General features: G+C 56.5%; 1 protein-coding gene across 1 annotated transcript; it reads left to right on the top strand.

Annotated features, from left to right (window-relative positions):
* Positions 1–125: 125 nt before the first annotated feature.
* On the top strand, positions 126–16,075 carry COCSUDRAFT_64835 (hypothetical protein; the record flags this gene model as incomplete). The annotated part of the gene is made up of 29 exons (XM_005650273.1): positions 126–920; positions 1,149–1,617; positions 1,852–2,145; positions 2,460–2,719; positions 3,216–3,330; positions 3,599–3,825; positions 4,195–4,296; positions 4,415–4,508; positions 4,729–4,823; positions 5,064–5,219; positions 5,607–5,888; positions 6,184–6,267; positions 6,462–6,530; positions 6,825–6,943; positions 7,182–7,332; positions 7,590–7,814; positions 8,166–8,365; positions 8,675–8,867; positions 9,182–9,394; positions 9,677–9,916; positions 10,107–10,238; positions 10,505–10,672; positions 10,970–11,140; positions 11,402–11,626; positions 11,949–12,166; positions 12,674–12,912; positions 13,276–13,450; positions 14,288–14,463; positions 14,734–16,075. The coding sequence occupies 29 exons, from the start codon at positions 126–128 to the stop codon at positions 15,462–15,464; spliced, it is 6,618 nt and encodes a 2,205-aa protein (XP_005650330.1). The 3' UTR covers positions 15,465–16,075.
* Between the last annotated feature and the right edge of the window lie 3,608 nt (positions 16,076–19,683).

Genomic DNA, 19,683 nt, shown 5'->3' with positions numbered 1-19,683 from the left:
GAAGCCTACCGTACTGAAACTAGAGTTGGTGCAGGCTGTCCTCGTGCAGCCACGGACAAAAATGAGTTCCCTGGTGTCTAGCTCCTGTGCGTCTCTGTTCATCACATGAAGCTTCCAGTGTATGAATGCAGGCTTGGGAGGGAGGTGACAGGGATGCGGCGACCAAGCTGATCAGCGCCCAAGTACCAACAGAGCAGACAAGAATCACCCAGAAGCAACAGAAAGGGAGGCAGGCTCGCCCCATGTCATCCCCATTCGCAGCGGCCGCGCAGCAGGAGTACCCCCAGGACGGCTGGGGCGTCAGGTGGAACGAAGAGCTGAAACGATGGGAGGCCCAAGCAGGGCCGGGGGCTGCGGCCGCGCTCGATGAGCCGCCGGCAGAGGCCGAAGAAGAGGAGGCTGATCACTTGGACCGTGTCGGCTCGGGCGACGCGGCCGGCAGCGCCTGCAGCGACCCGGCCAACCCGCGGCCGTCGCGGCGCCGCGCGGTGCCATCCCGGCGCTACTCGCCAAGCGCAGCGCAGCAGCTGCAGGACGAGACGCGCGGGCGGCCGGGCGGGCCGTCGAAATACCGCGGCGTGATCTGGCACAAGTCCAACTCCAAGTGGGAGGCGCGCATCTACGACAACGGCAAGCAGCGCTTCCTGGGCTACTTCACCTCGGAAGAGGAGGCAGCGCGTGTCTACGACGAGGCAGCCATGCGCATTGGCGGCCGCGGCGCGCGCACAAACTTCCCGGCTGGGGAATGCCTCAGCCGCTCTAGTTCGGCGCCCGCGGAGCTGCTGGACATGGGGGGCACCTCAGAGGGGCCGACCGCGGCTGCGCCGCCTGCCGCGCTGCCGCCCAAGGGCGGTCGACTGCGCAAGAAGGCGAGCAGCTCCGGCACCGGCGGCCTCAAGGGCTCCTCCAAGTATCGCGGCGTCAGCTGGAACAGCAACTGCTCCAAGTGGCGCGCCCAGGCATGCACCAGCTCTTTTCACTCACCAGCAACACGCAATATATCCTCCTGAAATTATGGTGACCGCCATAGGAATGCTGCTCTAACCTCACCAGCATCCGATAGAGCCCTCTGCCTGTCTATGGTGTTGACATCTTGTGTTATCTGGGATTGGAGGGCATGCATGCTGAGGTTGCTGCCATGCATGCAGGTGTGGAAGGGTAACGACGTGCGCCACCTGGGCTACTTCGAGGATGAGGTGGCGGCCGCACGCGCGTACGACCGCGCGGTGCTGGAGATTCGCGGCGCGCACGCGCCGACCAACTTCGGTCCAGAGGATTACGGCGTGGCCGTCCCCGGCCCCGCCGCGGCCGCCACCGACACCGCCGAGGTCGATTCACCCTTTCTGGGGGTCAGCTGGGACGCCGCGGCCGGCAGCTGGAAGGCCGAGCTGTGGGACGGCCGCGAGTACGCGCTGCTGGGGCACTTTGACAGCGAGGAGGCCGCTGCGCGCGCGTATGATCGCGCATGCCTGGCGCAGCACCGCGAGGCTGCCAACACAAACTACCCGCCGGGGGACTATGAGGAGGAGATGGCGGCTGCCGCACTGATCTCCGCCGTGCAGCGGATGTCAGACGATGAGGAGGAGGCGTCTGACCTGGAGATGTCCGCCCTGGAAGGTATGCGGCTGATCTTTGTTGACTTTCTGCACAGAACCTTATTTTGATTCCATCAGAAACTCGCTTTCCAATCTGCAATTCTATGGTAATGCTCAACTGTCAAGGTGTCTCAGTTGCCGGCCACAGGGTGACTGCCTTTCGCTGATGGACCTGACAGACAAGATGCACACAAGTATTATTGGGCAGTCATTGGGGGTTCTAATGTCTGATGGCTGGTCATGTGCTGTGCTGCAGCGCTGGCGTCCATCTCCAACGAGGCAGAGGTGGACTGTGAGGGCGACGACGCCGCCTGCACCTCGGGCCGCGGCCAGGGCGGCCTGCAGCGGGGGGACCAGTATATGGAGGAGTCCCCTCCCCCGGAGCTGCGGCGGCGCGACAGCGGTCCACCGTTTGAGCGGGAGGCGCCCCCCTCTGCGCGCCTGCGCCGCGCCATGTCGGACCCTATCGAGCGCATCGGCTCCCTTTCCCGGCGCCGCTCCGCCCGTCTGTCCGACGCAGATGCAGCCACCGCCGCGGCCGCGCTTGCAGGTGCTCTTCTCTCCAAGATTTGATCAGCATTAACTGCATTTGTGCGCCTGACCCGGTCAAATCCTCGCAGCAGTGTACAAACCTTTGGGTTCAATTTGACACCTGTTTGTGATTGTTCCTGTTTGGTGGCATGTAAATTGAATAATTGTGTGGTGCGCCATCATGGCTTGCCTGCGGCCTCATGCGTGCCCCAAGACTCCCAAAGAAGTTCCATGGGTGTTGTCACCACAGAAAATGCAGACCAGGATGCCCGTTTAAATGCTTCAACATTGTACCAAGGTGACTGACCGATGCTTGGCTTGCTGGTGCGCCAGGGCTGTTTACCAAGCCGGCATCCTCAGAGGAGCCGGCACCGGTGGTGTCGGCCGCGGCTACGAACAGCCGGGGGGCGCGCAGCGTGCGCAGCGGGGGCAGCGCGGACGCGCCCAAGTCCTCGGCCTACAAGGGCGTGTCTTGGCACAAGCACAGCCAGAAGTGGTACGCATATATCCAGGCCGCCGGCAAGATGCGCGGCCTGGGCTACTTTGACCTCCAGGAGGACGCCGCGCGCGCCTACGACGCCGAGGCCCGCAAGGTGCGCACCTTGCACATCCACCTGTTGTATTATGAAGATGCCACTCTCGATCCAGCCTCAAACCTAGGTGCGTTGCAGCATCCTCTCCAGCCTTCCCTGTCGTGACACCTTCTCCACCAATGGCATGTCAACTGAAGGGAGCCCAGGTTTTTCCTGAGTCAATCATACCAAGATTTTGACAGGCCTGCCTTTTCTCCCAGATCCTTCCCAGATCCACCTGTATTCCTAGTATCAATTCGCACATGTTCAGCGCATGTGCTGGGCAATGGCGGTGATGCGTCCTGTAGACTCAGCGGCATGCTCCTGGGCGCCATAGTTGAGATTTCTCCTGTTCTGAACAATCATGAATCGTTTTTTTGTGACGAGCTACCGTTGGCAGAGAGCTGCATCTGCTGTGGAGACCCCAGCAGATTTTGAGTGCCGAAGCACCTTAAGAAGATATTGCTTGTTGCCTTAGAACACATGCATGTTGACTAAGATGCATGCATGATTACAGGTGCATGGCAAGAAGGCGGTGGTGAACTTCCGTATGTACCCAGACGATGTGGTGCGCGAGCCCAAGAACAGGGGCGTCAGCAGCGGCAGTGCCGACACTAGCGGTCCCTCCCTCGGTGACCAATCTTTGCATCGTGCTCTAAAACACTCATGACACCTGACACCTTAATTATCCACATCACTGCGTGCCTTGCAGACAAAATGCTTGAAATGCAATGAAGCTAGGAGGTGGAAAAATATCCGCAGGACAGTCAAAACCCTGGCAAGACATTCTCGGGATTGAAGGTCTGCAACAGTTAGGTTGATCTTGCACGATTGCCAATCAATTTGCATTCTGCTTGAGAGGATCTGGTTGCAGAGACTGGTTAGTTTCTGGTGCTGCAGAAGCACTGCCGAGCGCCAGCATCTCGATCGGAGAGGACAAGCCGTCGGCCAGGCCGGCGTCGGGGCCGAGGTCGCGCGGCGGCCGCTCCGAGAGGCTTTGCGGCAAAAGGGATCGTGCGGGCAGCCCCACCTCGGAGGAGGTCTCCAGAGGGACCCCCCGCGTCGGGGGGCCCCGCAGCTCCAAGTTCCGCGGCGTCAGCTGGCACAAGCACCGGCGCATGTGGCAGGTGCTGTACACGCATGTCTTTGCATTTTTTTTAATATTACATGGTTTTCAGTCCTTAGGACTAGGTACGTCAAGCAACACCTGAATTACTGCTATCCAGTCTTCTCGATTCTTGCACTTGCTCCACCAGTCATATGCATGCCCGATAGCATCAAGGTCATCGCTCACATAGTCTGTGCCTTCGGCCTTGCTGTGTTGAGCTTTGCCACCGTTGTTCCTTCTCAGCAACTGAGCTGTTCCTGCTTCTGTGGGTCACAAGGAAGAGGCAAGAAGAGCCCGATCACCAGGAAGGGAACAACAATGTTTCAGCCAGGCTCTTTTGGAAGATTGACCTGGATCTGTGCAGAGGTGGGATGGCTAATATGTGCAGGTGTACATCCATGTGCAGTCGCAGGCGCGCAACAGCTACCACATGGGCTACTTCGCAGAAGAGATTGACGCCGCCAAGGCTTACGACAGGGAAATCCTGAAGGTGAGCACGCCATACAGAATGGCGCCTTGTAATATTTGATCCTGCATTGATCAGGGTGTATTTTGTGACGTGAATTCTTCCCGCTGTCATCATATTGTGATTGGCTGGGGCTGCCCAGGTTCGTGGCAAGGATGCAGTGACCAACTTCCCCGACAGCGAGATGAGCGGAGATGCGGAGTTGAAGTCTCTGGAGCACGTGGCGGCCGCTGCTGGTGCGACAAAGCTGCACCTCACACATTGACAATAAAAATATCACCTAGTTTCAGCGGAAATTACACATGAATGCATGGCTGCCTGAAGCTGCATGCTGCAGTGCGCCGCGTGGTCTGACAAGCATGACCCGCCTCAACATCAATGTCCTGCCTTTCATCCAAACGTGCGGTGTGTTGAGTGTCCCACCTGATGTATGAGCCTGTGGATGTCCAACTGTAGGCGATGGGCACATGTTGGGAGAGGATGACCAGGCTGGCAGCCCCACATCGGCGCAGCCTCTCACCATCACCTACAATCCAGCCTCCGCTGACCAGGTCAGCATTTTCCCTTTTCTTTGCTTGAATGCCTAAAGTCCTTTGCTGTCTGCATTCACAATTTCTTCAGGGCCTTATCTCCAATGCAAGCTGCACCTAATTCTTGTATTTCTTCCATGTAGTTCATGGCTCCTCTTGTCTAAATGAGGGCGGCCAAGACTGGCACTCACTCTGCACAGGGGGTGCTTCAACCTGCATTGGCAGCGAGGATGTGCTGAGGGGATTGTGGTGGTAACACAGGGGGCACCAGAGGATGGAGAGGCGTCTCCAACATGCTCCGCCTTCTCCCTGGGCAGTCTGCCGCTGCGCAAGCGCAGCCGCAAGCCAAAGCATGTGCACAGCACCGCTGAAACTCGCTCACCCAGCCCCCCAAGACACCCCAAGCCGCCCAGACATGTGCGCACCCATGACCCGACATGCACAATTGCCACCATGTTCCCAGAGCTGATATCATGACACTGGTAGAAACCGCTGGCTTATTGGAGGATAGAAATGTGCCACCGATGCAAATACTTATGCAGAAGAATGCATTATGATAATCGTGCAAAAGGGGCGTCGCTCGTTCAAGACGTCAGGCAGGCAGAACAAAAGCAGCAGTGCGTGTGACTTATTCACAGGATGCTCGTGCTCTTTAGCTGCATGCTCAGACATTAAATTTTGTGGTTAGGACACCCACAGGCCTTTCAGCAAGAAGGCAGGGCTGCAGGAGACCACAAGAATTCGCAGCACCAGTGCAGCTGATTGGTGCAAGCGCCATTTACTGAGGAGTTTTGATGCGTGCAGGATGCTGCGGAGGCGAAGCGGCGGCAGGGGACGCCGCTGGCCGAGGAGGGCGGCATGCAGCTGCGCAACGGCGAGGCCGGCCGGGGCCGGCGGGTGGGCAGCCCGCAGAAGGAGCCCTGGGCAGCCCCGAGCACCAGCGGGGGAGTCAACGCCGTCGGAGAGGCCGGGGGCGATGTGCGTGCGTCGTTCAGGGGCGTCACGCGGCTGGAGCGCGAGCGCAAGTGGGTCGCGCGCGTTTGGAACGGCCAGAAGCAGCTCACTCTCGGCCGCTTCGACACCGACGTCGCCGCCGCGCAGGCAAGTTTCCATGCATGCATGCACCGAGCAGATTTTGGAGACACTCACATGCCGCAGTCTGCATATAGAGTCATCTCTATAACCATCCATGATGGAGCAGTGTTGGATGGCTGGAGAGCAATTTGAGGCAGTCGCATAGTCCTTGTAGTATATATGCATCACCTTCAACATAGCATGAATACGCATGGGAATCTCTCAAGATTGGAAAGACTGTTTATGTGGACATGTGACCAGTCCAGTCCCTGCGAATACAATGAGACATGGCTGCACGCGTGCGCAGGCATATGATCGAGAGATGCTGCGCATGAAGGGCCGCGCTGCCGTCACCAATTTCCCCGCCGACATGTACGGCCCACTTGTCCAAGTTGGGCAGCAGACAGGCAAGCGCTCTCCTCCACCTTGAAACACAGCCTACATGAATTTGATTGCCGGTCCTGCATGCAACACATCTCCAGCCCAACATGCAGTGAAGCAGTAGGGCACATGTCAGGCGTGTATCAGTAGGTTCAAACAGCATGTGCAGTGATTGCCTCTGAACAACTACTGTTTGTGCATCAGGAGGTGAGCCGCTCGGCAGTGCTGGTGGTGGCTTGCATCCTCAGGGCAACCAGCAACATCCTGCTGCAGGTGAGACTTCCGCCTTCATGCATGCATCTTCCTTCCCTACATGCAAGCATACTTGCTGTTCAATGCAAACTTTCTGTCTCTGGTCCATACGGCCAGGACCGGAATGTTTACTGTGCTGACGCCAATTTGCATCAAGACAGTAGCTACTATGGTCATCGTCTTCCAGATGAGTACCAGCTGCTTTGGACATACACAATGCAAGTTCTGTGAATATGTGACCATGATAAAGATTGCCCCACTGCCCCGGTCATTGTGTATGGTTGCTGGGGCATAGGTGAGGGTGTGGTTGGGGAGAGTGATGTGCCGTCTCCGAGGAGGCCTGTGGCCAAGAGTAGCCCTGCTGGAAGCTTCGCCCTCACAACCATCAGGCCCGCCAGCGCAGCCACCGTGGGCAACGGAGATGCCGCCCCAGGGTAATTGCCCCATCCCTAATTACCCTGCTACTCTGGTACCTGATTTGAAGATCTTCTTGCAGAAAATTCTTGTCACTTTTCTGAAAGCAAAAAATTTCAAGGTCGAGGCGGCTCTCTACATGCTGTATGTAGCCTTGCATGCTTGTCCTGCTCTCCAGGACATCCCTAAATAATCGGATGGCATTCAGATGCATTGTTGTATCCTTCGTAACGCCATTCTGCTTGGGTCAATGCGCAGAGGGTCGCAGATGGCGCTGCCAGGCAGCAAGTCCACGTCACAGTACAGGGGCGTCACATGGAACAGCATCATCAGCAAATGGGTGGCGGTCGCATGGGACCGGGATGCCAAGAAGGCTCGGGCAATCGGCTTCTTTGACACAGAAGAGCAGGTGTGCCTAATGACCCCTCATCGTGTGCAATGCATCCAAATTCTGCTTCTCGCCACCCAATCAGCTTTTCTGTTAAACTGCCCAAGTGCATGGCGCACTCATGTTCAGGATCTGAACCTGTAGATCCTGGTAATCAACAAGGGGAAAGAGACATGCAAGCATCAAGGCAGGGTGAGCGCCAGAGATAAGAAGGGCTGCCCGGCAACCTAAATAATGGGGCAAGTCGAGGTGATGATGCCTGCTGTGTGTATCTGCAGGCAGCGCATGCCTACGATGTGGAAATCCTGGCATACAATGGCCCGGCAGCGACGCTGAATTTCCCCCAGTCCAAGCAGATCGCTGCAATGATGAACAAGGCCCCGGACGCGCGGCCAACGTCGGCCGGGAGCGCTGTCTCCTCCACTGACGTGGTGCTGGACCTGCTCGCATCGATGACCCCCCAGTCCACCTCGCAGACCCCTGGGCAGCCGCCTGTGCGCCAGGTGTGAATGTGTCCCCTTGCCATACTTTCACCAGGCCTGCTTTGAAGGAAAGCGCGTTTACAGCCATATGGCAAGGTACCTTGAGTGGAAGGCCGATCTTTATTGAAGGCTTAATCTGAGTGCCCCTGCACCTCATGTGATTAAATGGTTCCCAAAGATCTGTGCGCTGGCCGGATGTCTGCAGCTGGCAGGTTGCTGGCAAATCCATGATGCACTCAAATACCATTACGTCCCATTAGGCTTCTGTGACAATACTGTATCTATGGTAAACGTTATATTTGCTGCAAAAACCATCATGCGATCCTTTTATTGCTCCAGAAACCGGTGGTTGAAACGCCACGCTGCGCGCAGGCGGCGGGCATGGACCAGCTGGCATCATTCCTGCGCTCGGGCGCGCCGGTGCCGCCGGAGTTTGCGCAGGCGTTGCAGATGATGTCGCGCGGCCAGCAGCCGGCCTCGCAGCCGTCACGATCCCCCCTGCAGGCCCCTTCCCCCACCTCTTCCCCCAGTCACGCCACCGCCGGCGCCCCCCGCACAGCTGACAGCACCAGGTCAGGGCACCGATTGAATTTGGAGATAACTCGTCCACTCATGTGGGGCGTGAAGTTCCAAAATGCATGTTGGGCTGCTCTGCTGAGGCCCCAAACCTTGTGCATTCAGCGTGTGCTCTGAAGACAGGTTGTGTGATTGGGTCAGAGTTCAGCCTGTGTCTCTTAACACATATGCCGAGATTCTACAAGATGCTGGATATTTAGTCTCGACAGATTTTTTGAGTTAAGTGAAAGTCGACACACACGATGCGGCCATTTGCTGCAGTGCGGCAGAGCTTGAGCATCCTGACAGCGGCTGTCTGCTTCCAGGGCGGAGAGTGTGCCTCCCGGGAACGGGGCACTGCCCGCGAACGCAGACGCAGAGGAGACACCTTCGCCAGTGCCCAGCCCGCTGCAGAGGCATGTGGCAGCAAACCTGGCTGCGTCAGTGGCCGCCAGCCCCCGCAGCGGCAGTGCAGGCGATGGCGCTCCCTCCATGGAGAGAGGCCAGCGAGTGGCCGCAGTCAACCCCAAAGCTCAGGCGCGCCAGAGATCTTGAATCCCCAACACTGATCATTGCCCGCCCCACTCTCAAGCAAAATCCTGGATGCCAAGGCAGATCTCCAAGGGAAAGTGCTCATCAATCATGACCCAAGCTGTCGATATATGTACAGATGCACCACACTTTGGTTTCCTGCACGCTTTTCTGTATAGCTTCTTCAAAGGTCGAATCTTGATCTTCAAAAACCGACTTTTCTAGATCTTCTGGGATGAGAGCTTGGGCTCTGGGATGTCTCATGCACCGCTTGAAGGGTGTGTGATGGTGTTCTGGCGCAGAGGGGGGCGAACACGAGCCGCTTCCGCGGGGTGTCGCTGAACAAGGCGAGCGGCAAGTTTGAGGCGCGCATCCGCGAGGCCGGCAAGAACCACTACCTGGGCTCCTTCAGCGACGAGGAGGAGGCAGCGCGTGCATTCGACGCCGCCGCACTCGCAATGCGCGGCCGCAACGCCGTCTGCAACTTCCTGCTCGACGACGGGCCCGGCGCTGCGGTGCGCAATTTCCAGCCCTGCGCTGCATCTCATATAAAAATTTCAATTCTTTCCTGCTGATCGCTCATGGGCTTGAGAGCACTGCATGATCACTGCTTGACAACTCTTTCCCTGAACAGGCTGTTGGCTCGTGTGAAAATTCTGCATGCCAATGTGTCCAGCAACCTTCTGCACGAGGATTTGTTCAAGGTGGCCATCCTGCGGCAAGCGCTTTGCAAGCGTAGCCTCCTCTACTGGGTTCCTTACAGGGCAAGAATTGACATAAAATATTGCATGGTACAGGCGCAGGGTGCTTCACCGAGGCACACGCGGCAGGTGACGGTGAGGACTTCGCCGACGGCTGCGCCGGCTGCGGCGGCGTTCCCGGGCCCGCCGAGGTCGGACGGCCCCGCGCCAAACCAGGCGCCACAGATGCGCGCTGCGCCTCAGGGCCAGGGAGTGCGGGAGGCAGAGCTCAGCAGAGATGACATCGTCGCAGGGGCCCGCGAATCTGCCAGACTTCATGCGCCCCATGGCGAGGAGGTGCGCCTCCATCAATTCTTTTAAGTCTTTTCTCATCCATAATTTCCTGCAGCCAGAGCCTCAGCAGAAATCATCCTGCATCCGTGTGAAGCATGAATTTGCGGAGACTGTGACTGTTGCAACGAGCGGTGTGACCACTTGACGTGTGCTTCAGAAAGAGCTGAGATATTGAGGAGGTTTGTGTATGCAGGCCATCAAGAGCGATCAGCTTGGCAGCCTTGCTGAGGCAGCGGTGGCGCAGGAGAGGGCTGCGGGCGCCTCTCCCTGTGCGGCCGCCGCTGGCGACACCTGGCCCGGACTCGCACCTCCGGCAGGCGGCAGGGTGCGCCCTCACAGTGCCTTCAAACACCTCCAGAGACACTGATTTCACCTTGCCAGAAACAACAAGCTGCGGGCACAGTCTGACAAGCAGGCTTGCCGGATAATCTCGAGCATCGCTCATTGCATGGGACGTCACTCTGGTGGGAGTCGTCAAAATGCTCTGCACCAAAGCGTGGTACCAGACTGTCCTGGTGGGCTAGGGGCACGGGGAGCTGATTTTTTTAGTAAATTACGGCACAGAGAAATGATATGAGTTGCTGTGAGCAGGTGGTGGGGTCGACGGTGGCGGCTTTGCGGGGCCGAGTGCAGCAGATGGGCGGCGCGGATGCGCGCGCGCACTGGCCGGGCCCGGGACGTCGCAGCAGCCAGTACAAGGGCGTGTCCTGGTCCGAGGCCTCCGCTAAATGGCGCGCCCAGTGCTGGGACGGCAGCAAGGTACATCTATGTCAAGGGGGACGGGTTACATTGTCTAATTCTGCCGGTTCTGCTTGACATGTGTGTGCACCATCTCTGCTTCCACGGGTCATGTCTGCATGGGCTGCTGCATGTTGCTCTTGATGCACATTGCTCAAATGTCAGCGTGCCTGTTCAGAGCTTGTTACAAAGGTAGATTATCTTTGTCCAATGCTGGCGTGCCTTGCAACTCTGTGGCATGCATGAGAACGTTGGCATCCTGCCATCATCCACTATGCAAGACTAAAATTTGTCTGACGATGCTCTATGGACTAACAGGTGAAGTACATCGGCTACTTTGACGGCGAAGAGGAGGCGGCCAGGGCGTACGACACTGCCATGCTGGCCCTGCGGGGCAACTCCGCGCAGACCAACTTCGCGGCTGCCGAGTACACCGGCGAAGCCATTGCCAAGGCCGAGGATGCTGTGTGGGGCCAGCGCCAGCACCGAGTACTGCTCTGCGATTGCTGATAAATCAGAGAATTGTCTTAGCCTGCAGGCTCCTGCCATGGATCGGTCATGACCTTGTGGGAAAGTCTTCTGCTCAGCTGCGACCTGCATGAGCTCTGGAACAGAGTGCCCCATTTGCTAATTGGGACTCTTGCGCTAGGAGATTTCTGAAGGCGGAATATTGTGGCCAATGCCCTTCATGTACCAACCCCTTCAGGCATGTATGCTGCAGCGCTGTGAGCGCCTGGGCCATGCTTGCAGGCGAAGAGCGAGGAGCCGACAGGTGTGGAGGGCATCAAGGTGGAGCTGGCTGCGCGCGTGCGCGTTCCCTCCCGCCGGGTGACCAGCCCCACCAACGCGGCTGCGCACAGCGGCCGCGCTGCGCCCCCCAGCTTTGCATACCACCAGGGGACCTCCCAGTACAAGGGCGTCTCCTGGTCCGAGCGCTCCAAGAAGTGGCGCGCGCAGCTCTGGCACGAAAACAAGGTGCTCCCTCTCTGAATGCTCAGGTCAAAGCCTTGCAAGCCTTCGGTGGCTGGTTTATATTTGTCGTGGCCAGGGTGGCAAACAGCCTCTTCTGTGGTGCCTGCCCTGCCCAGAAAAAGCTGCGCACCAAATTCGCAACACGGAATTGTATGGCCCGAGAGCAGGGCAATCAGTGTATGTGCTTTGGTGCTTGGTGTGGGTGATATTGACAGGAATTCGCCTATCCTTTAGAATTGGAAAATTGCAATCATTGAAATGAAGGTGCACCACTGCAAGGTGTGGTAGCAGGCCAGTGCAAAGCTCAGCACGGTGGGGTTCGCAGGTGAACCACCTGGGCTTCTGGGAGCTGGAGGAGGATGCGGCGCGCGCGTACGACGCGGCTGTGTCCCAGCTGCGCGGCGCGGGGGCGGCCGTCAATTTCCCGGCGCCCGGGACGGTGCGGCCGCTGGTCAGCAGCCGCACAATTACCACCTGCCCGGCGGGGGGACCCTCCACCACCGTCGTCGTTGAAGCCATCCCCCGCATCAACGTCAACGCCAAGTGAGTCCCCCTCTTGCAGCAGGTTCTGGCCAGCGGATTTCTGTGATTTTTAAAGGCCACCCATCAGTCCTCCCCTTGCGGTAGGTTTTCCAGCGGACACTAAACTGATAAGTTGACTCAGAATCCCCTGAATTTCACTATGAGCAGATTCTCATTTTTGAGCGGCCCCACATCAGTCGTCTCCTTGCAGCTGCCTTCCCGACCCTTCTGCATGCGTGCAAAAGATGCTATTGTGGAGAATTTGCCACCCGCCTAAGTGCTTCGCCACCTGTGGATGCTGTAGCATCTGGATTGCAGTGCAGACATGCTGTAGCAACATGGGAAAACATATTGTTTTCTACTTCAGAGTAGTCAGCCGTCTTGATGTGAACGTTGACGCATGGATGGGAGTGGGGGTCTATGATTAAAAGTGGGCGAGATATTGTGTATTCCTCTGGACCCGAAGGCTACAGATGACCTTCAGGTGGGGCAATCTATTACATGACATCTGCTGATACTTGCGCGCAGGGGGTCGTCCAAGTACAGGGGCGTGCGCTGGCACGAGCGCAACGGCAGATGGGAGGCGCGCATCTTCGACAACAGCACAGGGAAGCAGATCAGCCTGGGCTACTACGAGGCCGAGGAGGAGGCCGCACGCGCGTACGATGCCGAGTCCATCCGCATCCGCGGCATCCACGCCCACGTCAACCTGCGGGCGCCCTCTGCCGCCCGGCCACGCCGCACGCGCCGCCGCGCTGCCTCCAAAGGTTTTATCTTGGTCTTCATGCTTACAAGTGACCGCCAGGGATATGAATCTGGGGCTCTCTTGAGTTTCCCAGAGTGCTCTCTGTATCTCTGCAATCACCTGGCCTGATTGATCCTTGTACTTGGGAGAATTCAAGCTCAAAGCAATTTCTGGGACTGGCTTAAAGAAGCACTCAATTCTAGAAACGTGCCTTGACCTGAGAACCGCGTCCTGATTGGAGTAAGTAGTTCAAAGGACCAAAATTAGAACGCCAGCATGGCCTTCCTACAATCTTTGTATGATCCAGCAAATGAAGGGTACTGATTTGTACCAATTTGCGTTGCGTCCTTTGCTTGTGTGTGATTCTGAGAGCGTCTGCGCGCAGCCGTGTCATCTGAGGAGGACGACGAGGCATCGTGGCCGGTCAAGCGGCCGCGCGGATTCAACCCGGCCATCGCACGGCGTGACCTGCAGTCCATGGCGGCCGCAGCAGCCGCCATCGCAAGCGCGCGGCCACCCGAACCCGGCGCCTCCAAAGCACCCCGCACCTCCTGCTACAGGTCAGCCCAGACTTTCCTCTGTTTCTGCTCTGTTCTGATGAACTGCTCTGCTCTGTAAATCCGCTCTCTTCTGTTTTCTCTGTTCTGATCTGATCTATTACGTGGGTTCTGTTTTTGTTTCTTTCATTTTCTGCATTTCAGTTTCTGTTCTGAGTTTGTTCTTCAGTTGTTCTGGATTATTTTGTTCCGTTCTGTTCAGCATCATGTTACTCTCTTCATATCTTGCCACCTGGAAAAGTTGCATGTGAGCGTGTTCCTGCAAGGATGCACCTTGGAATGCAGTTTGCAAGCAACTGAGCTACATATTGAGCTTTTGTGGTTTATCGTGGACTGCCCTGGCTCAATGGTGCCATGCGTGCCACCAGGCTGTCGGAAGACCTCATCTGATGCGGCATCTCCTGCTTTGTGCTCTCCTCCAAGTTCTCTCCAAGGTGCTTTTTCTTCTTTTGTTGCTTTCGTATCTGTGAGCAGCAGGTTCCTGGATGTGGCGCTCAGAAGAGTCTGTCCTCTGCCGAATTTCCCCTTGATTGCTTGTCCTTGGTACCAAGACTTGTTGGCCCACAATTGCCTGCCCACCTCCTTTGCCCACCCCTTGGCCCACGTGCTTTTCCACCTGGGGCGTTTGATTCTTCTTTCTCTCGTTGCCCGATCTTCATGTGCATTTGGCTGATCTTGCACTGCTGAAACCTGTGAGTTTAACACTGCAAATTAGCTGGGATGCGCAGGTGGCCCTTTGCGCAGCTGTTTGGGGTACTGAATGCTCTTGCGACAGACAAGCTTTGCTGTTGCTCATTGTTTCAAGCTTTTAACTTATCCAAGCTTTGCGCGGCTGAACAGGGGCGTTGTCTGGGACCCAGACACACAGTACTGGGCGGTGCGTCTGGCCACGAGGGGCGGCGAGCGGCGGCAGTTTGGCATGTTTGACACTGAGATCGAGGCCGCAATTGCGTACGACGCGGCAGTCCTGGAGCTCTTTGGTTCGCGCACGCCCACCAACTTCGACTCCGAATACGGTGCGCACACACTATTCCGAGGAAGACATGTTTTGGCTCTTTGCTGTGATGCCTTCCATCATGCAGCAAGCGCTTAGGGACATAGGTGCCACAGATCTTGCTTCCATACCTGAGTGCTCATGCTCCAAGCATTGCATTTCGTTCAATGCAGCAGCCGAAGGACAGGACCGGCGTGCACCTGTCCTCTTCTGATTTCATGCCCACAGCGCATACCACTCTACAAGGTGGCGGCAACAGAGAACGACAATGAAAGGGTCTGTTTCTGTGTAGGTCCGGCGGGCTCACCGTTGGTGCCGGTGCCCAAGCGGCCGCGAACGGAGTCGTCGGCGGTGGCGCGCGCGAACGCAGCCCTCTTCCTACTCGACACAGCCGTCATGTCGCCCTCCCTCATGGGGCCCCTGGCCGGCAACCTGCAGCACCAGGCGCAGTCAGCTGCCAATCTTGGCGCGGAGATCCGGCGCGCCGTGCAGGCGCGGCTCGGCTTGCCGGAGCCGGCCGCTGACTCAGCACTTACAAGGCAGCTGCCCGGCGGATTCGCCCCGCACCCCCAGGGATCCAGCCCCGACAAACAGAGCTTCCTCAGGGGTGCAGGAGCAGCGGCAGGGTCACAGAGGCAGGATGAGAACAGCGGTGTGGATGTCCCCGTGCGCTATGGTGTCTTGGCGGATGCTGCGCAGCAGCGCATTGCAGTGGGAACGCCGCCAAAGACAGGCTGGCAGCCGCCCGCCGGATCCACCCAGCTGGGCTGGCCGCAGGGTGGGTCAGATCCGCTGCAGCAGCCCCCGGCACTGTTTGCGGGCGCGGGACCTACTCACAGGTATATCGCAGGAAAGGGGCAAGACATTGCAAGGGAGCTGCAGCTTCAGAGCGGGGCAAAGGGGCCGAATGCAGGAGGCGGCGCGGCCGATCTGCATCTGCCGACCCCGCTGAAGCTGCCGTTGCTGCCTGCGGCGGCTGCGAGGGACCGACCAGACTCTGCCGGTATCGCCACAAATCACTGAGCCTCCAGGTGCTAATTTCAATGAACATTTAGGCTGTGCTGTCAAGAAGGAGGCTCCCAATGGGAAATGGCATGGCGTAGCTGTGTGGAAGGGGTGTATGAGATCAGCCTATTATTGAGGCTGGAGAGAGCACAAGGAGATGCAGAAGTGTCAGTTGTGGGAACCGATGAACGGACGAACAAGATTCGAAGGAACTCAAGAGAGAAGTCCCTCTATGAAACAAATGCCAGGAAGCGTACAGGGGCTCAATGAAGTCAATTGCAATGGCATCTTAATCATAGTAAACCATAGTAATTAAGGAATCGCACAATGTGTCGCAGTGAGCGCCTCAGGCTCAGGATGTTGTATGCTTGCAGCTCCATGAATCCCTCTCTGCAGGGTAGACTATTTCATTTAAGGGATACCAAGCACCAGCTTTGCTTCTGTGCAGCACTGCGAGTGGCAAAAGGATTGCTGGCTTTTTGCTGAGCGCAGTAATGTTTAGGCGCGTAAATGTGCAAGAGAGAAAGTCTTACGTGTAGATATACCTGCTGGGAATTTTGATGAGGCCCAGGAGAAGCTTAAAATTGTGCTAAAACAGATGTGCATCGTCTCAAGTAAGAATGGGGATGTGAAGTAATAGCGCAGACGGATGCTTCTCTGCAAATTGGGCCATGTTTGCAGCCGCGCAAGCTCTGTTCAATGCATCTCAATCACCTAACACAATGACTCAAAAATCCTGCCCCTTTGACTGCCGTTCTTTTTTAACAATTGTTGCAACATTGGAAACGTCCCCACGTGTGCATGAACAAAAGTATACGGCATACTGCAATGCAGTTTCCTAGTTAATACACATTGGGGGACCGTGATCCATCAGTCACATAAGCATCAGTATCGGCCATATGGCCTGCAACAATAGCCACGGCATATCTCAAATACTTGCATGGCCCTCAAAACCACTCGAAGAACCATCCCAGGATGCTAGCCAGGCCAATTCAGCTTATCAGAGAGCAGGCCTGCCCAAGGCCCAATTAAATACTTGCCGCTTCACAGAATGTCAAAGGAAATTTCAAAATTTGCGCTCTTTTGGCTGTCACGTCTGGCTGACACTTCTGGTGCTGTCGTGACTTGTAATCATGATGTAATCTTGCATATACTGTGTTTCCGAAAATATCATAAAAACATTGCAAAAGCATTCTTTCTGTGGCATCTTCATAGTGTCACTTCTGGCGGTCACGGTTGATGAGGAAGAGGCTGGCACATGCAAGTGCCCTAAACAGGACGCCGATGAGCGCCAGCATGGCGAGGCAGTGCGGCTGGCGCGCGATGCTCATGCCCAGATACTCCATCGACGCGCACCGCGCTGCCAGCCACACACCTGTCAGCTGCGCAGCCTCCGCCGTCTGCAGCCCTGCACCAATGCAAACAAAAATATCTGGACGCCAATTGTGACTCAGCACTGCTGAGTCAGCAGGGGTTCAACAAGGACTAAACTATGGTGTGATGCAAGAGTCGAGATCCTTGAATTTTTTTAGAAATTTCAGAATAGAAAATAAGCTTGCATCACAGTCCTTTCCTTGGGCGAGTTGTTCTGGGCGCGGTGTCAGGGTTCCGCGAGTTGCCGCTGCATGCAAAATGATGCAGGACAATTTTTGGTAAGCACCCACAAATATTGCGCCCATGTCTATCTACCTAGTGCTTTCTAGTTGAGCATGTCAGTTTGGGCACCTCAGGCCCTGAGCCTCACGGTCCACTGAATGAGAAACACGAATGCCGAGAAAGGACAGGAGGATGCGGGCTCACCTTCGAGGCCCCAGCGCGCAAAGTTGAGGCGGTAGAGGACTCCGACGTAGCCGGGGCCCTCGTGGAAGCGCGCCAGCATTCCCCCGATCAGTGCATACACCGCTGCGCTCAGCTGTGCCGCCACCGACTCCATGCACTGAACAGCGCAGTCAGCATAAGTCAGTGACAGATAGGTGGGCGCAGCCTGCAGTGGTTGACATCTTCCTTCAAAGTCTCAGCTTCAAAGTTAAAGTCAGAGATAAAGACTGTGAGAGTCATCCGTGCCTTCGGACAGCAAGGGCCCTCAAAAGGTGTGTTGAAGCATGGCGGTGCTACCACAAATCTTCTTCAGCTGATGTCAAAGAAGGGTCACTGCATTCTCTCTGTGTCTCTGCGCATGGGACTCTCGAGGCAACATACAGTTGACTCCACAGAGTGCATGTCAGATGATCTGCACTCACCAGCGAAAGCAGGTAGCCTGTCCCGGTGCAGGCGTAGACGATGCCGACACAGACGATATACATCTGCCACAGCGCCGCGTTGGGGGTGGCCAGGATGTAGTAAGGGATGAGGTAAGCGGCCGCGCGCATCGCCACTGAAAACAGGCTGTGGAAGTCCACCGCCAGGAAGAACGCCAGCCTGTCACAGGAGGCTGCCATATCAGGGTTGCTCATCTGCGTGCTTGGGTATTGACAATTCCTTCTAACATTAATGTGAAGATGTAGGAGTATTGCAGACAGTGAGCAGGTGAGTTGTGATGAAGAGTGCAGCTTGTTCCGGAACCAGGCTGGTCTTGTAGTAGAGCAATTCAGGGTCCGAAACATATTGCTCTCAACATATGGAAACACTTATCATCTGCCTTGCTGCACCAACACCTAGAGATGACTAAAGGAACACAGAACCTCTCAGTACAGGTAAATTCAATGTCCAGATATTCAACGGGAAGGCAGGGGCACCTGTTCAAGCCGGAGGCAGCTTCGCGGAAAAACATGAGGCGCGAACGGCCAAATGCTGGCAGCGCAGCAACTGTTGACAGCAGTCCCAGCGCGATGCAGCTGTAGGTGCTGTACATGTCATACTCCAGGATCGTCCCCTTGCCATGGTCCGAGAACGCCCCCAGCAGCAGACCTACAGTGCAGCAAGGACAACTATTAATATTAGAAATTTGCACGCTCGGGGCATCGATATTACTGGGATGGTATTAGCTTGTCATCCTGTAGGTCAGAATCAGAGCTACATGGGTAAATAAAGTAGAATGTGAGTAGACTGTACTAAGCAGAGGCCTCGGACACAATGGCTTGTACACGCAGTTGCAAGAAGCACAAATGATCATGAACATGCACTGTGCGCCAGCACTCATGTGTAGTGTACACTACCTCTGGCAGGAAAACCAGAGAGCCATGTGTCAACATGCGATAGTAGCAGCAATGCACGCGCACCGGTGACAGCAAAGATGGCGTAGCTGAGGAACACAGACACCGGCTCGCGCGTGCGTTGCAGCAAACAGCGGCCCAGGCACCAGGCAAACTGACGCCGGAAACCGGGAGTGGCGCGCCTGGCCGCCTTGACCCGCGGCGGCACGTACGGAGGAAAGCTGTCCTGCCTCCGCGAGGGCTGCCGCCGCGGCCGCCGCAGCGCCCACGCCCTCAGCAGCTTCACTGCACGGATCGGAGCACGCCTGCGGCAGGCGGGGATTCTAAAGGTGATGACTAACCTCATTGCAGAATAGAAAGGGTGCATCGCGACATAACATAATGATAATCTAGTTTGACTTTTCCTGGTGGCTGTGGCTGTCACTAATCTGCATGGAACTTTTGGGTTGTGGTAAATCCTCCACTGCAGTTCTTCGAGTGGTGGGGAAAGCTGCATGCAACAGAGAGCTATGGCCTGCATATGCAGCTTCACAGTGCATGCATGCATGCATCCAATCACATGTCTCAAATGGGATGTGGGATGCAAGCTGCGCTGTTTGTGTATGTCTATCACCTGATGGCATGCAAGTGCGTGTGCAAGGCGCGGCGAGCGAGGTAGAGGTAGTAGGACATGGGCCGGTGCTTTGGGTCAGAGAGCGCGCGTTGCAGCTCCTCTGGTGCGGGCGCCACCGGGTCCTCGTCATCGGACAGCAGCAGCTGCGCGGCAGCTTCCTCCACGATCCTGTCCATGTGGCGATCCCATGCGCTCGCCAGGTCCTGTGGCACCAACTCAAAATTTCAAAGGTTTCTGTTACCTGGCATTTGACATTCATTCACCCGTGCAGCAGCATTTCAGGCCCTGTCGCAGACTAGGAGCAATTTACAATCCATGGACCAAGTCCTAGGCAGTAACTTCTTTACAATTAACCCATGCCTGTGAGCTCATACTCTTCTAACTCATGAGTATTGATCAGCTGGGAAAACGCTATTACCCAGGGTTCTGGATTGTGGATTGCTACTTGCTGTTGCAACGCGGTTCATGCCCA

Source organism: Coccomyxa subellipsoidea (assembly GCF_000258705.1).
Source record: "Coccomyxa subellipsoidea C-169, whole genome shotgun sequence".
Lineage (NCBI taxonomy): Eukaryota > Viridiplantae > Chlorophyta > Trebouxiophyceae > Coccomyxaceae > Coccomyxa > Coccomyxa subellipsoidea.
The sequence above is the reverse complement of the archived record's forward strand: the minus strand, read 5'-3'. Positions and strand labels throughout refer to the sequence as shown.